The 17,302-nt window shown below is 37.4% G+C and overlaps 1 protein-coding gene across 1 annotated transcript in view; it reads left to right on the top strand.

Annotated features, from left to right (window-relative positions):
• TMEM131 (transmembrane protein 131) overlaps positions 1–17,302 on the top strand; it is a 102,374-nt gene that overhangs the window by 28,059 nt on the left and 57,013 nt on the right. Inside the window, exons 3-4 of the mRNA XM_080377362.1 lie at positions 4,916–4,956; positions 12,918–12,986. Of these exons, the coding sequence (XP_080233488.1) occupies positions 4,916–4,956; positions 12,918–12,986 (110 nt within the window). The remainder of the gene's footprint in view (positions 1–4,915; positions 4,957–12,917; positions 12,987–17,302) is intronic.

The following is a 17,302-nucleotide window of genomic DNA, read 5'->3' as shown; positions in this document are numbered from 1 at the left end:
TTTCCCTGTAACTTAGCTTATTGTCTCTTGAAATGTTAATAGTGTGCCCATGCAGCCGCCTTGGGGATCTGTACATTGCAAGGTAGTATTTTTTATTTGCAATACTTTTCCCATACAGATAAGATTGAATAAAATTTTCCTAATAATCGTACTGTGCTAATGCTGCTCCATTACAAATGTATGAGCATACGGATGTATGAGGAGAAAAGAATAAACTGTATCAAAGAGGATAATTTTAATTCTCTTTACCTGATGAACTGGCAGTATTCAACAAAGCCTACACTTTAAACAGTGATTGATCTGATACATGATTTTAGTTCTTGGCATTTATGTTTGACAGTTTTGTGCAGTCACACAGGAAAAACAGCATGCCAGGCTGCAGCACGGTAGGTCCACAATTTTATGTGAAGATCAAATTTTTCAAAAAAAGTATTTAGAAATGTAACTGAACACATTTGTATGTTTTTGTTTACTGCATGACTCTAAAGATTGACATGTAATAAAAATGAGTGGTAATTATAGAAACTGCCACATGAGATTTATTTTTGGTTTAGTTCCATGATGCTATGGTTGATGAGCTGCTGAAGTTGGTATGCTATTTCTTTGCTCTTGATTGACCCTGATTTAAAAAAAAAAAAAACAACAAAAAACAAAACCCCCAAAGCAAACCAAAAACCCAAACCAACAACAGAAAACTTAAAAAAACAAACCCCAAACCAAAACCCACACAACAAAATATCCACTAAAAAACCCAAACAAACCAAAAGCAAACAACCCCCTGCTCAAAACACAAGTGTCACTGCAATGAATTTGTCATTCTGCTTGTCTTTAACAGACGTCTGAAAGTAAAACCCAGGCTTTTCCTTAGAAGCGTGATTATTTGAATTTTTGTTCTTAAATCTATTTCAGGCATATGATGTACTACTGAAGTGATTTCTGATTTTAAACTTATGTACAGGTATTAGACTAGTATTTTCTCCACAGCCCTCTGTCTAAAAGTTGGCGTGCATGGGGTTTTAGCCTAAGACCAATATTAGGAGTATCGACTGCCAGTTCTGATGTTTAAGAGTATATGTAACAACCACTTTCTCTACAGGATAATTTACAACGTAATAGAACTCTTGTTAGAGCCAAAGCTAGTTGTCAAGGATAGGACAGTGTTGGTAATGACTGTTTTGGTTGCCCTGTCATAGGATCTGAACCTGTTAGCTCCATCATCTGACTGTCAGGTAACTGCTGGTAGTTTAATTCTGTGCTTTAGTTATGTTTCTAAAGAAAAATCAACCACTGAAAGGAAGCTTGTATTTAATTGTAGTAAATAATGCACTTTCAAGGACATTGGTAAGGAATACAAGGTGTTTATACATCTGTTAAATTCACAGGGAAGGTTTGGTGGTTGTCGTGGTTTAGCCCCAGCCAGCAGCTCAGCTCCTTGCAGCCGCTCACTCACTCTGCCCCAGTGGGATTGTGGGAGGGATTTGGAAGGGTAAAAGTGGGAAAACGTGTGGGCTGAGATAAAAACAGTTTAATGGGTAAAGCAAAAGCTGTGTGCACAAACAAAGCAAAATAAAGAATTCATTTACCACTTCCCATAAGCAGGCAGGTGTTCAGCCATCTCCAGGGAAGCAGAGCTCTGTCATGCTTAATGGTGACTTGGGAAGACAAACACCATCATTCTGAATGTACCCTGCTTCCTCCTCCCTTCCTCAGCTTTACCTGCTGAGCATGACCCCATAGGGTACGGGATACCCCTTGGGTCAGTTGGGGCCAGCTGTCCCAGCTGTGTCCCCTCCCGACTTCTTGTGCCCCCCAGCCTGCTCGCTGGTGGGGTGGGGCGAGGAGCAGAAAAGGCCCTGACCCTGTGTGAGTGCTGCTCAGCAGGAACTAAAACATCCCTGTGTTACCCACACTGTTTCCAGCACAAATCCAAAACACAGCACTCAGTGGTGTGAATGCACAGCATAGAAGAATGGAACCGGTGAAATCAGAAGAATGGCTTTAAATAACTGTGCTGTAGTAAAAAAGAGTGATATATGCAGTCATTTGGTAGGGAGGAACAGCAGGTGATTTTAGTTAGTAGAGAAAACCCTCAGAATGGATTCGGGTTGTTTTTGGGTACATCTGCATGACTGATCGTGTTGCATAGATCTTTGTAACCAAAAACCATCATCAAATTCGTAACCAGCAGCAGCACTTTGAGTGTACCACTTGCTGTGTGCATCAGAGATGTGCAGAAAGCTTGTAAATGCTGAGACTTACTGAGCAATTTGTCTGTTAGCCTAGATTAATGGTGGCTGGCTGTGGTGAAGACCAGAGTGCTTCTCAGCTGCAGTCAAACAGCTCGGGCTGTTTAGTCCTTACAAAGCAAGCACTCTTTCTACTGAGTAGGTTGTGCAGCATCTCTTGCAGAGCCCTCAGAGCCAGGTGTAGTCTGATGTGCTTTCAGAGAGAATAGGTATGTCTGCAAGCTGCAGGCAATAGTTACGTAGTCGAAAATAAGGAAAAAAAAAAAAAGGAAAAAGAAAATTTTAAGGGCAGACAGTGATTCATGGTTTTCAGGTTTATGATAGAAAAGTAGGTAATAAGAATAAGCGAAAGTAACTATAAGTAACTGTTTGAAGCTTATTAGAACCATTTTAAAAATACTCAAGCAATACGTATTTTCTGCAGCGCTTGTAGAATTATGCTGTTGTGAACTAGGGGAAATCACTGGCTTAATGTTTTGGACAAATGCTTGTATGAAGTGTTAAACCAGCTTTTGACACACACTTTTTTTTGGATGGAGAGAAAATATTTTAAGCTGATTCACTTTGATTCAATTTCTTATTTTTTACGTTGAGAAATTAATGGGTGGCAGTTTAAAACTGGAAGGTTTGCTCTCATCTTTCTAGTTGGAGGAAAAAAATAAGGTATGGAAGCCAGATAACTCTTTTTTTCTGATTAAATTCTTTAGATTTTGGAGCTAATCAATTAACTTGTTAGGCGGTACTTTGTAGAAATTTTTAGATACAAAACATTTTGTATCTTAAACATTCATCAGTTAATTCAAACTGATTTTATATTTCTTCTTTCTTCATTTTAATTGAATTTCTCTTACTGTTCTGAAACAATCTAGTACAGGCTTTAAGCATTTACTTATATTCTACTGGAAACAGAAAATAGAGGGTGACATCAGAAATTAAGAAGCTTATCAGTATATGAGTATAGCATAGCTTAGCTAGGAAAACTTTGTGGAAACATTTGCAAGCCAGTGTATTTTAATGGAAAAATAAGAAATGCCTTGTTTTCCTAATTATGGTACAAATGTAATACATAAGTTTAAATGAAAAGTTACTGAGTTTAGATGAAAACTTGCTGACTTTTAAATTGTTTTATATTGCCAATTTTATTATAATCTACCTTTTCTCTTAGCATTCTGTTCAGTGAGGAAAAACTGCACTGATCATGCTGTACTGCATAATTCCATGTGAACTCCTTCCCCTTGCAGTGTCCCTTTAGCAAGGCAGTTTGCCCCTCTATTTCAGAGGCATTAAAACAAAGAAAAAAACTAATGGATGCTTTGTCTAGACATTTACAATTGCAAATAAATCCTCAAGTTACAAACAGCTTAACTTTGTTTGACAATGGTGAATAACACACTTCCAGCTTTCCCTAGTTCGATACAAATTGGAGGGTCATTAAAGCGAATAATTTCACTTTAAATCTGAAATGCTAGTTAGATTAACAGTCCAGAATTGATCCTTGATGTAAATCAACATTAAGGTTTGTGGACTAAGTGATTTACTAGTAGTAAAAATTACTAGTAGTAATCAGAGAATTTCAAATAAGTGTCTCCAAAAGCAAAATAAAAAATCCTCTAAAATAATTATCAGATAATTTGTTATAAACTATTTTAAGAAAAGATACTTTTATCTTAAGAAAAACGAGGAAAGAAAGTGTAATTTGTGGTTGAAATAGAAATCAGTGAAGTGTCCAGCCAAGGGACTTGATTGTAGTTCTAAAATGAGATACAAAAAATTTGCATCCCCCTTGTAAACAAATGACATCCTTATGCTAGAGGTGAACTGTGTCAGATGAGCCAACCTGCACCATAGACATTATCAGACCTGTAAGCTTTCTTCTCACTCTGAGAAGATAAATAGTTGTCTTGGCCATGAAATGCCTTTATGAGAAGGGCTGAAATGCTCTATTTGATCCCCAAATCCTGTGGGAAAACAGTTTTCAAAGTCAGGTATGTTTTAACATTGGCTGTATCACGACATTCCATACACAGCCTTCTAAACCAGTTGGGATTTCTTAGACAAGGGTAAAGGAATTGAATTTTACTGGACAACCTAACCTCCTTGTTTTCAGGTAATTAACTGTAATGTCCAGTGTAGTGGTAGTAAAGGTACGAATAATAGAGGCTAGAAGATCATTAGCAGGGAAGGAGATGAAGTTTCCTAATCAAATGGAGATTATAGTGTTCTTTGTTTTCTAGTTCGTTAAATTACACTGGTTAGGTAATTGCTTGACTGTTACTTGTTTTATGTGCTTTTCTTTTGTAATTTGTTTCTTACATTTGTGCAAGGTTTTGCTTTTGCTCCCTACAATGTTATAATTTCTTGGACTTTTTTTTTCCTCCTCTCAATTTTTAAGTTGTTAAGTTGCTGCTTGTCTTGCAGGTTTTAGGAGTTCCTACCACTGGAACTGACTGCAGTTCTTGTCTGGGGCTAAACAGTCTTTTGGTAGAGGTTTGATTTCTTTAAGTAATTGGAAAAAAAAAACGATTTTGCATTTTCGGCTCCAGATCAGAGCTTTGCCTTTTGTCTTTCAAGCTCTGCTTTACTGACTTGTTACAGTTGCTGGAGTTGTTTTCCCACAGGAAGTATAATGCTGTCAGTGTCTTATATTTAATTTTTTTCTTCTTTTACAGACTGAGACAACTATAGGCCTCAGTTCATATCAACAGAAAAGGTAAGCATGATTTTCTAAAAGTTTAATACAGCCATCCTATTGCAATATTTGTGATATTTTTCTTAAGAATAGTAAAGTTTTAGTGTAAATAAGATCAAATACAAATTGTGTAAGTTTTCAATACTGTCTTATACAGAGGAAATTTAAACTAAAATGTAAACCAGTTTTTAATATTAGACAGCTAAATCACTTCAATATGGAATAAGAAATGGAAGAATTCTTTAATTCACTTTGTCATATATATGGCAGAGTAATTCTGTATAAATAAAGAGGAATCATTTTGCTGAAGTTTTATTGAGAAAGAAGTGGGTTGGTTTGCCTGCTTCAAAATTCTTTGGGGTCCTTTTAAAGAAAAACTTACAATGTTCCTTTTAGTAAATTCTTACCTGCCTGTCTGTCCCACCCCCCAGACATAATCCGTACATAATCTGTTATTAAAGAACTTTGCATGTATAGTATCTGAGAAGGAAATGAAGTGGTGCTGCTTTTTCCCTGGTCTGTAATTTTTCTCTGGAGACTCCTCAAATATTCCTGTGTACTTAATGAGTACATTGAACACTAATAATGAAGCTTATTTCTTATACAATAGCATTCAACAAACTGTCATGTAAACACAGCTAGATTTTTTTCATGGGCTATTTCCACTTCCTTCCCAGGAAATCTAGTAAAAGGACTATTCTTGTTTTCATTTCAGATGTGTGTATGAAAAGTTCTTATGTTACTATGTATATAGTTGCTTAAGCATGGGTTTAAGGGCATTCTCTTTGCAACAAGTTTTGAAAAATCTCTGAAAAATGTAACATTTTTTCATTTGACGCTTGAAAGCCTTGATCCTGTTTGTATCATTTGCCACCAGTCTCTGCTGACATCTGGTTAGGTATGGACCTAAATCTTGCAGTGTCAATCTCCAAAATCGTATGAAAATACTGTAGACTTTGGCTTACCTGGTACTAGGTTTATAAGTATACTTGGAATTCAAGGTTTTGGAGGGAAAAGAGTGAACATGAAAGTGCTGAAGAATCTTATGAGGATATGGCAGGTCTTTCACTCCAGGTGAAATTAAAACATAAATTCACATTATCTTTATTTTGATAATGCAGAAGAGAACAGTTAATATTATCTATTGAAATGAGGCTGTTACTTCATATTTTGAGCTGAAGCTTGAGGCATTTATGTATTATGGTAATGTGAATTTTGTCAGACTTGTGTTATATGAACTTCTCCTTTGCTTTTTAATTGAAAAAGTGTAGCTTAGTCATTTCGCATAAAACTTGAAACTTTGTGGTGCTGTACCTTCCCTGGATCTGTCATCTTTCCCCTACCCCAGCAACAGAGGTCTCTCTCGGCACTTCAGGACTTCCTTATTTATTTCTCATCTATGAAGTCCTCAAATTAAACTTTCCACCCAGTGCTTTTATTAATCTATTTTTTTTCTACTTGCCTGTTAACATAGGATTAGGCAAAGGAGAATATGCATTTCACTAAACTGCTCCTGTAAGTAGTCACTTTGAAAGATCTATTTGTTTCTGTTAACCACTTACACATACTGTATGTACGCCTCCGTGAATGTAACTGTACCATGATAGGAGAATGAAAGGTCACATGTAAAGTTACCATGCATTTAGAGTTACGTGATTTTAATTTTCCTGGTTGCTGTAGGTCATACAACTCATACATAACATTTTGGTCAAGATAAATTAAAAATAGTTTTTTAAAGATCAAACTAAAACGATGCACTTTAAGTATTTCTTTTACTCGGGGTTTTCCCCATTTTCCTATCTTAAACTGCTTGTTTGAAGCCCTACACTCATTACTCTGTAGTGGACTCGGACTTTGCACAGCAGAAAAAGAATCTCTTAAATTTCATTATGGAACTTCCCTTGTATGTTGAAAGATTTATATGATCATTACAGCTTCTGGAAGAACACAATCAAAGCAAATATGTTACAGAGCAGTATAACTAATATTAACTTCGAAAACTTCCATTTCTGTAAGCCAAGTAGCTTAAGCTAAGTGATCATTGTGTTCTTCCCTAACATACTAGATCAACTGGACATCTGGTCATTTGTAATTTGCAAACAACATGAGTGGTTTAAGATGCTAGTACCCCAGTTGTTGTTTACCTGTCCTTCCTTCCAAGGATTCTCTCTCCTGTGACAGAGAAAGTGAGTATGTGTGCCCATGGCTCAGCTGCTGCAGTTTGTGCTCCAGTGACTTATTTTACCCTGCCAGTGATTATGGGTTTGTACATGGATTGTGAACTGGAGCATTGTGCTGTGGGTATTTGTTGCATTCTTCCACAAGTTGTTGGGGGATTGCAGCATGATAGGGGACACAGCTGTGGATGGGAACTTAAACAGCTGTAGTTATGTGCTACAGCATGTCAGTCACATTGCTGGTACGAAAACATGAATGTAGGAATCACAACTGAACTTCTGAGATCAGTGACAAGTGTATTTTATGTCTTGGGTAGAATCAGACTTTATGGAGATAGTTTAAATGGAATAGTATCTTGTGTAAGTCATTGAGTCTCAATGGCAGAAAGAAGGTGTCTTTATTGAGACCTAGGGATTATGGGCAGGATTTTTGTCTCCCAAGATACAACTGAACTTCCTGGTCCTTGAGAGTGAGACCGAGGCCCTGGATTAGACATGCTTACAGGATTTTTTGATTTTAATTTCACATCTAAGAAGATTGCTTTCTGTGTTTAAAATTTCAGTGGTTTAGAGTGTGTTCTAATAAAACGCTGGTTTATAGATTTGAAAAATCTCCTTGTTTCCCAGGAGAAACAGTCCATTCTGCATCAGGGTGCTGGCCTATTTGGGTGCTGGCACAACGTGATAAAGAACTGCATCACAAACTCTTCGATCCCATATTACAAAGTGAATACCCAATCTACTGTGTGTCTGTATTTTTCCCTCTCTGTTGTTACTGGTTTTACATGGATCTTTCTTCCACGTATTTTTCTAGGTGACTTTTTAAATGGTGTTGCTAAGGTTTTTGGTCCACATGCAGAAATTAACTTCTCTAGACGACTTATGTCTCATTGTCCTTATTATAGATCATAATATCTCCTTCTTGGTGTAGCTTGCGGATACTTCATCCCTATCTAGACAGTTCATCCAGTTCTTTGATCTGCTTTTGGAAGGAGGGAAATAAACTAGCTTTTTAATTTGTTTTGGTTTTGCCCATGGTCAGGTTACAGAGCATCTGTTCAAGCTTCTCCCTGTTTTTTCCCCACCCTTTCCCCAGACAAACCCTCAGGAAGTGTTAGCTTTGAAGTGTAACATCTGATATCATGAGTGTGTTTTTCCTGATACAAGATTAATGTTGGCATAACTGGGCCAACCACTACCTGGGTGTAGTTTTTGAAAAAGTCGTTTTATTCATCTGCACATAGAGCCAGATACTGAAGTGGTCAATGTTTTGTGGCAGTTCACTTTCTCACAGAGGCTGTGTTTAATACCCAGATTTCTAAAATTATTTTAACTATAAAAATGTAAATAAATTTTCTTAGATTTGCAGCTCAACCTTATTTTTAAACATTAACAAGTCGTGGATGCATTCAGGGAAATATGATTGTTTATTTACTTTTATAGCCAAAGATGTTCTGTCTTAGAGGTGGCTCTTTCAAGGACATTCTGGCACAAAAAGTGAAGTATTTGACTATTTTTCATTTTAAAAATTCATATAGCTATTTTTGGAGACACTTTCATTTTGTATGGGGGTAATAGAAATAACAAAGTAGTGGCGTTCTGAGAGTTTGTGTTGCTTAATAAAATCCTCTTGCTATTTGATGGTTTAATGCTTTTGTCTTTATTTCTTGACAATTTGTGGAATGGAAAAGGAAACAAACCCTTTAAACAAATGGTAAAATAATGTGGGAAAAACACAGGTAGAATAATAATTATATTTGATTTTTCCACGGTAGCAATTAAAGATAGTACAGATAAGATTCCACAGAACACAAACCTCCTCCAGAAATCCCAGAACAGCTGGAAAGGTAAAGTGAGGATACAGAGAAACAGTTACTGGCCAACTTTGCAGAAAACTTTAGATACTATATTTGACAAGTATTTTCTTCATCTCCAAATGCAGAAATCTGCATGGATTATTTAAAACTGAGTACTCTGTGATAAACAGCAAGACATCATAGAAGTGCTGCAGAATGTCCTTAACCAGAAAAAATTGTGTCTTGGCATAGATGGACATCCATATCATCCGCTGTCATGTGAAAGAGGCGGGGTGGTGGTGGTGATTTTCCCAACCCTGGATTTTTGATCTGTCTGTCAGCGCCACGGGAAAGCCAAGACCCTTGTGCCCTGCCAGTCTGTCAGTGTCTCATTACAGGGGCCCGTCACTGAACAGCCCTGCTGGATCAGAGGGCGATTCAACTGACTTGCTCAGGGACACTCCAACAGTATCAGGGGGACCCCTCAGTGGGCCTTCCCACTTTATTTGAATGTGTTACTTACCCGCTGCCAGCAACTGCTAGCTCCCACAAAGGACTAACACCAACAGTTTATGGAATAACAGTCGTTATTCTAAAATCGTGACAAGTTAAGATTCATGATTGCTGGTGATAGGGACTGTCTGCAAAAACAACCTTGAAATGATAAACAACCAAATTCTATACAATCAGAACATTAATCACTAATAACAGCTAGCATGGGTTAGTTATTTAGCACACATAAGACAAAGTTCTTACCCAACAGGTGTACCTATGGGGCAGAAGGCAGGTTCAGCCCATCAACTGATCCCAGAAGTTACTACGGAGTCTTCCCTAACTTCCCCCTTCATTCATTTTTTATACTTTTCTTTGCTCTCAGGTGGAGCTTGAGTGACTCTAGTCATACATTCTTTATTATTGATTGGTGTAAACTTCTTTCGCTTTCATTTGAAGACATAGTTGATAAGAAATAGAAAGCATGTGCTCGGTGAGGCGTGGTGGTGCCTTGGAGGTGGGTAACTTTGGGATGGAGGTGTGTGTTAGTATTATAACGAGATTATAATGAGCAAGGTTCATCTAAGTTAAATAGTTTTGCTACAGTTTTTGGCCCAGAAACGGGCATCTTCTCATATATTTTCTATTTGACAGTTGCTATGCAGCTTACCGGCTGTATGGTACCATCAAGTTCCCAGCCCTGCAGGGAGCACAGCAGAGCCTGGCTGCGGCGTCTCCACTCTGCTCCACCCTCCACTGCTCCTCTAGGCTGGCCTAGAGAACGATGGTGGAGTGGATTGCACGCTTGCCCACTGTCTGAAAGTGGCAACTGTATTTTACCCTAAAAGGTTGTTATAATACTACAACTTCTATTAGGTCCCAATTTTCTATAATTTCCCCCCTCCAAGCGATTTTCCCACATCTCATCTTCCCAGGCATTGATACTTTGACCATCTTTATGGTCTCTATCTGTGACTAACCTTATCAAGACGTGAAGTTGCATTTCAGTGAATTACATCTGGTAGCAGGTTGCTTCTGGATAGGATCAGTACAGTAGTTAATAGCTGAGGTAAATGCCCTCGCTTGGATGACAGAGTGGATGGTATGGCAAGGGTAATGGGGTAATGATCATGTCAGGGGCTGTGTGTAGTTCACTCTCAAGTCTCATTTAAAAAATCCAAATTCTTGCAGAAGGGAAAAAGTTGTCGGGACAATCTTAAATCATTATCAGAAACTACTCGTTTCTGAAACTTCATAGGTTCAGGTGACTTCTGGCTGATTCTGAGTCTGCTGAAGCTTGTTGGAAGATGTTGGTAGTCCTCTCTCATTCAGATGCATCTTTTCATGTTGTTCTTGACTTTGAAAGTTAGAAATGTTGGAAAGATAGGGAAAGAAAAATTAAATTCTGATAGAAGACTGGGAGCCATAGCTCTACAGGCATACAATGATAATTAACTTAAATGTCATTATGCTGTTAAGGTTGCCCTACCCATGGGTGTATCCAGCCTTCAGTGAGCAAGTGCCCAGCAGTCCAGACATTATCATCATTTGTAAGTCTGTTGCAAGTCGACTCATGTTGGGCCTTCCAGCAGGCAAAGTTTGGGAATTCCAATACTGTTTGTTCCTATTTGAATCTTATTACAGCTGTTACTTTTATTATAATAGTTGCTATTCATTATAATGTGGCTGCCTTTACCAATGTTCAGCCATCTAAAAATTCTGTGTTGCCTAAATGGCTATCAATGATATTATAGCGATAGAGTCTGAGAAAATTTGCTAAAACATTTCATGTATGTGGAGAATTGTGTATGTCCCGGTGGTTCAAGTGAGGTCAAGTTACTCTTGACTGTATTTTCAATGCATTGGAGGTAACGATGTTCATTATTGCTTTTGTAAATACTGTAAATATTTCTGATATAAATTCCTTTTATGGAAAAGTTACATCCTTTTACTAATAATTGCCAATAAAAAAAGAGGTGCTGAATGACTGTTTGGAGTTTTGAAATTGGAAGAAATTGACAGAAGTATTTTAAAAGTCATTGAATAAGATCTCCCTTATGCACATGTATAGTACTTGGAAGTGTGAAGATTCAGTTGTGGAGTACTAGAGTGAGTCATTGAGACACTGTAAAAAAGCTGTTGATTTCTTAAACTGTTGTTGTTGCCCAGATCTGTGCTATTGGAGAATACAGTTAAGATTTTGTACCCGGTTCTTGAATTTTTACACCTGTAAGTGGCTTCCTTGTTGAAGTGGTTCTGGAGTATGGAAAGACATCTGAATTTGACCAATAATTAGTTTTCCTGGAAGTATGCTAGATGGAATTAGATTGATGAAGTTTAAGGCCTCTGCTTTCGTAAGGCAAGCCACGTGTGCCTGTCTGAGGGCATCTTCCAGCTCCTGGCTTCTCCCTGTGCTGAGGCAGAACTGGGTGGTTCTGCTGGCCTGGCTTGTGTTTGTGGAGCAGCTTTGCTTGCCCAGGACATATGGCTGCAGCTCTGTCTTTGGGCATCTGGGATTGATACAAAGTTAGAAAACAGGAATCTAAACCAAGAGTGCTATTTTAATATTGGTAACAAAAACATTTGAAGAAAAAAGAAAGCTATTGGTCTTGAGCCATTCAGGAACCGCTGCGCTTGAGCCATTCTTTAGCCTTTCCTGTTTATTTCTTTTATGTTATTGTATCCGGTTTATGTTTTATTGTATTAATACAATTATTACTGACACCACCCCCCCCCAATGTGTTACTGATACTTAAGTGTGGTCACAATCATATAATTCTGAACAAGAAAATGTTTCAGTCAATGAAACTGCTTTGTATTTTTTCCTGTAACTTTTGTGGGTTATTGATTGTGTTCTGTAGAACTGTACTGGTGAAATAAGCAGTAGTAGAGGATGTTTCCAGATACTTTGTTGTCTTCACTGCTGGATTTTTTGAGCAGAATTTAAGTTTTAGTCTCCTGCAGAGTTCCAAGTGGGAGGTAAGTATAGGCAGAGCAAAGCAATGTTTCTAAAGCAGTCTTTGTCTTCTGGAAATTGCAAGTTTTTAACAATATGGACATGGGCTGTTTTTTCCTATGTGGCCTCAGTACCATCAAGTGAATCCAAGATTGTTTATTTACTAGTGTAGATGTAGCTAGAGAAACGCGTGGTGTGTATATAAATTACTGTTATACATTGAGGAAGATGTTTGGATATTGCTATGAAAGATGATACAAACCTATTTAGCTTGCTGTTTCACTTAGCCGTCACTATATAGAGGAAAACTAACACTTCAGTTATGTCCATTTCCAAGATATGTACTCCTTCTTAGAGATACCACATGATCACGTAAGTGGCTGGTGAAATTACAGTATTCTGACTGGACAGGTTTGTCAGGCTGTTTCTTCCTTTGAATTAGTTGCTCTGTTATTAGTGTTAATGAACGTTTTGCTAAGAAAGGGCAATTTGAGATGAGAAGGGAGTAAAAATGTATCATTTAACAGTATGTTTTACAGCATTTTAATTTTTTTCTTCCAGTGTATCCCTGTATCGGGGAAATTGCCGACCTCTCCGGTTTGAGCCACCAATGCTCGATTTCCATGAACAGTAAGTTGAAAAGTCTTTCGATCTGTTTACTTAGACAAATAAAAAAATCTCAAGAGCATTTAAAACTGAGGAAGAAGGTTGTGTACATAAAATGCATTGGTCAGTTGTCTGTAAGTGTAGTTGACCTACTTGTTCCAGAGAGCTGGTGTACTTGGTCTTAAATACCATTGGGCAACCTGTCAGCTGCCATGACTTTGGTAGTGTAGGTACTTGTGCTTACTTTTTAGGTGCTTGTACAGCTGCTCTGCAGAGTGGAAACAGTTTTAAGTCTAGAACTTAGTGTGCTGAGGTGAGATTACCTTTCTGCTTGTACATGACCCATGTCAGAGAGCATCCTCTTTAGCATGTCTGGCTTACTGCTGCTTTGATGGCAGAAACACTTCGGTGGGTCTGCAGTTATTAGAACAGTAACATAGGGTTGTGAAAACACAGTTCCAAGCAGAACAGTCTCCAGGAGCCTAGCTCTGTGCTCCACCTTGCACCTGGCTGCTGTTTTGATTCTCAGTGGCTGAATGTAATGGTTTACAGCAAACTTATCTGTGACTTCTCTAAAAGATAAAAGGGAGGGAGGACAAAGAAGTCTTAACAATGTACCTATTTGTAATCAGTTCCTCTGAGAACAATTTAGCCTTAACTTTTCTTACCAGTAACTGGTTACTGTGTACAGGTAGCTGCAATCATTCTTGTTAACAGTCAAAATCAGTTCCGGAGTTGATGTACATGGATGTCACCTCTATGCATTATTGATACTTTGACACAATGTAAACTGCAGTGAGGACATGTCAGACATTTTAACAGTTCAAGTGGAAGAAAGAAAACAGCCCAGGTGTGCCACAGCACAGTATTGCTTCCCTCGTCCGCAGCCAGCACTGCTGCTGGATGACAGGCTGCTTTATTTATAGATAAGCCACGGTATATTAATAAAAATATCGTACCCCTTGTCTGTAGGAAAGACCATTGTATGTTGTGGTGACTACAGATGTGCAAGGAAGCTCCTGTGTATTGGCATGGTGTATAGTTCTGTGTTTCTGAAAGGCTGTAACTGTATATTATTTGCACAGAGTAGTTTTCCAGAAATAACCTTCATAAAAAAAAGCGAACAATGCCACTAAATAGCAAAGCTATATGAAAGTGTCTAATTTTACAGAATTTATTTGTGCTCAGTTTAACAGATTTTTAACTTTTACTTCTGAGAATAGATATAATAAATGACTCTGCCCCCTCTTCCTTATTACTTGAAAAATTCACAGTCTCTAGCTTTGGGTGTTGTGTGGTTTTGTTGTTTTGTGGTTTTTTTAATGTCAGTAACTGGTCCTAGGTAAGAGGACATTGAGCTTCTATACTGCATAGCAAAGTACCTAGTGGTAAGCCCTGCTCTACTGGATCTCTCCTATAGCAACATTAGATTATAGTTAATGACTTGTGCCGGTGAGCACTGTACAAACTCAAACTTGTAGAGCAATTTGATCTTTGTTAGTTACTGTAAACTTACCTGTTGTTTTGGTTATACATTGTAAAGGTTTTCAGTTCATACTAATTACAGAACTTGACATTTGAAATGTATTTTTTTTCTGCTGTGAATTGTTATGTTAATGTGCTTTGAAATACCTTGTTTTTAAAGGTCATCTATAGTTTGCATTCTTACCTGAAAAAAGCTACATGTGTTTCTTTGCTTTGTGGATTTCCAAAGATGGTGCTTTTTTTGCCCTTTATTCTTCCTAAAAATAGGTCCTTGACAGTATCATAAGTACTTTAAGTTGTTCTTCATGCACTGAGGGATTGCTGCTTTCTGTCAGTTAAAATAGCGAATCTCTGTGTTAGGTCTTGGTTCATTATGTGTTCTGGGGTAGTGGGTTTTTTTCTAACAGTATATGATCATTTATCTGTTGTAGTTTAGGTCAATCTCAGGCAAAAACAGTCTTCTGATTTATTAAAACTTCAGTAAGATGTCAAAAACGGCTTTAGTAAATGTTTCAATGGGAAGCCTCAAAGTTCAGTTTAAAATCTGCACTTAGGCATTTAAATAGAAGTGAACCATCTCTGAGAAATGCTGAGTAACTCAACCTTATGGTGGGAACAAGTTGCAGGTGCTAGGCACTTCAGAAGTCAAATGCAGATTTAAGCTTTTGGTGCTTTTGCCTTTTAAAGTAGACAGGGTTTTCACATTCAAATTCTGGCTTTTCTTTCTTTGTTAATTATGGATTTTAGGAAAGGAATAAAATGCATATTTATTTTCTGAATAAGTATTATACCGTGTTTTGTTAATAGGTGGCATGTAACATTTAGTAGAGCAAACTTGTTCAAAGTCCATTTTATGCTGAGCTATCAACATGTGTCATTCCCAGGCTAAATAAAGTTGCAATATTTAATTTCAGCTGTAAGCTAACCATTATTCTTGTGACATTTTTGGTCTGCTGAGAGTGCGTGGGTTTAATCAGATGTTTCAAAAACATGCCAACTTGAGCAGGAACAATATTTATTAAAAGTTATTTTATTTAGGAGTCTCAGAAAATCAAAATTGGTATTAAGTTGATAGATACGTCCTGTAGACACACTTCCTGTGTTCTACCAGGAGATGAGATTACAACAGCCTTAAACTTCTGTTTTTTAAAAGTTGGGGTTTTTTAATGCTGTTTTAATGTAAAATAAACACCACCATATTATACCACTTTGAAGGCAGTCCAGGTAATCTCACATTTATCAAAGGAAATGTATGCCATATTTTAGGATATGCAAATCTTTAGCTCACTTGAAGAGATTCCAAATGTTTTCTGTATACATTAAGCCTCTGGGAATGGGGTGGAACTGAGACAAGTTTTCCCATATCACTGCTCCGGGGGATTGCTTGGACTCAGTGTAATACTCATTTGGTTATTTAATATGAAAGCCTCCTGCTTGTGTTTGTGAAGCAACACCAGTCTTCCTCTGGAACAAATTCTGCAACATGTTGGATATCAGAGATTCAGGGCTTTAAAGAAAGCAAACAAACCCAGAAAACTCCACCCAAAACCAACTCCACAACTAACTGCCTTTACTCTTACCTGTGTTCTGTTCCTTGTAATCTCTCTTTTAATCTTACTGTCCCCTGTTGTTAAATAGAAATGGAATAATTGAGGCATCCTAACACACAAACAGTAACCATTACGTCGTTTTCTGTAGCTTTGGGAGTTGGTTGCTCAGAGGCTAATTTGGCAGAACAGTCATTACCTATATGGCTTTGTATTTGAGACAAGTCTTCACAGAATCGTAGAATGGTTTGGGTTGGAAGGGACCTTAAAGATCATCTAGTTCCAACCTGCTTGGCATGGGCAGGGACACCTTCCACTAGACCAGGTTGCTCATATCAGAGCAGGTAGCCCATCTGGGTGAAGACTGAAGCATCCTGTTGCAGGGCAAATTATATATTTAGTTCTTGTACCTGCTTTGTGGGAGAACTTGAATCTTCATAGATCTTGATACATTGCCTTTATCTGTGTTAATTCAACTCTGACTATATAAAAAGTACACTTTGTAAGTTCTTCACAATTAATTTTTTGGTAGAAGTAATTTTTGGTAGTGGAACACTTCCATATCGAGAATTTTAGGATACTAACACAGTATAAGCTATAACTGCTTACCATCACAGTTTTAAAATGTGGAATTATTTTAGATGAAATTGACATCTTGCCCATGCTTCATAGAAATTATTGGTAATGTCTAAAAAGATAACTTTAGCAAAAGTAGTATTTAAATCCTTGATACCTTTAGCAAAAGTAATATTTTAATCCTTGATCAGCATATACTTTTGTGGTGAATGGAGGTTCTTGCTTCACTCAGTTTGAGCAAGATCCCATTCTGCAAAGTTTTCTTGTTGTTAGGACACTATTCTGAAAATCTGTCTTTTGCTTTTCAGTTGATAAACAATCTTGCCTTGCATTTCCTTTGAAATGTTTTCCTTAGGGGATTTTTGTACTGTTTTCACGTTTCTTGTTTGTGAGCTTTAGTATCTGGCAGGATATTCTATGAAAGCTTAAACTGGCCTTGAAAGCAATTGCTTGGTAATGGTCGAATATTTGAGACCTTCTTGCAGATCTTGAGACCTTATGCTAGTTGCTAACATTAGGTTAGCATAACTTTAGCGAATTGATCTGTTTTCTTCAAGAGCTCTAATCTCTTACCAGTAAAAAATGGAGAATTCTAGCAACTAGAGAGTTTATCTAAATGTCTAGTTTTCTTACATTTTAAACAAGTATATTTACAAATGGTAGGTACCTATAATGTACTATGAATACAATTGGCTGCATGTTTGATACACTTCTAATCTGTGAGCATTTGAG

Source organism: Falco punctatus, assembly GCF_963210335.1.
Source record: "Falco punctatus genome assembly, chromosome: 2".
NCBI lineage: Eukaryota > Metazoa > Chordata > Aves > Falconiformes > Falconidae > Falco > Falco punctatus.
This window is presented reverse-complemented; position numbering and strand designations above follow the sequence as displayed.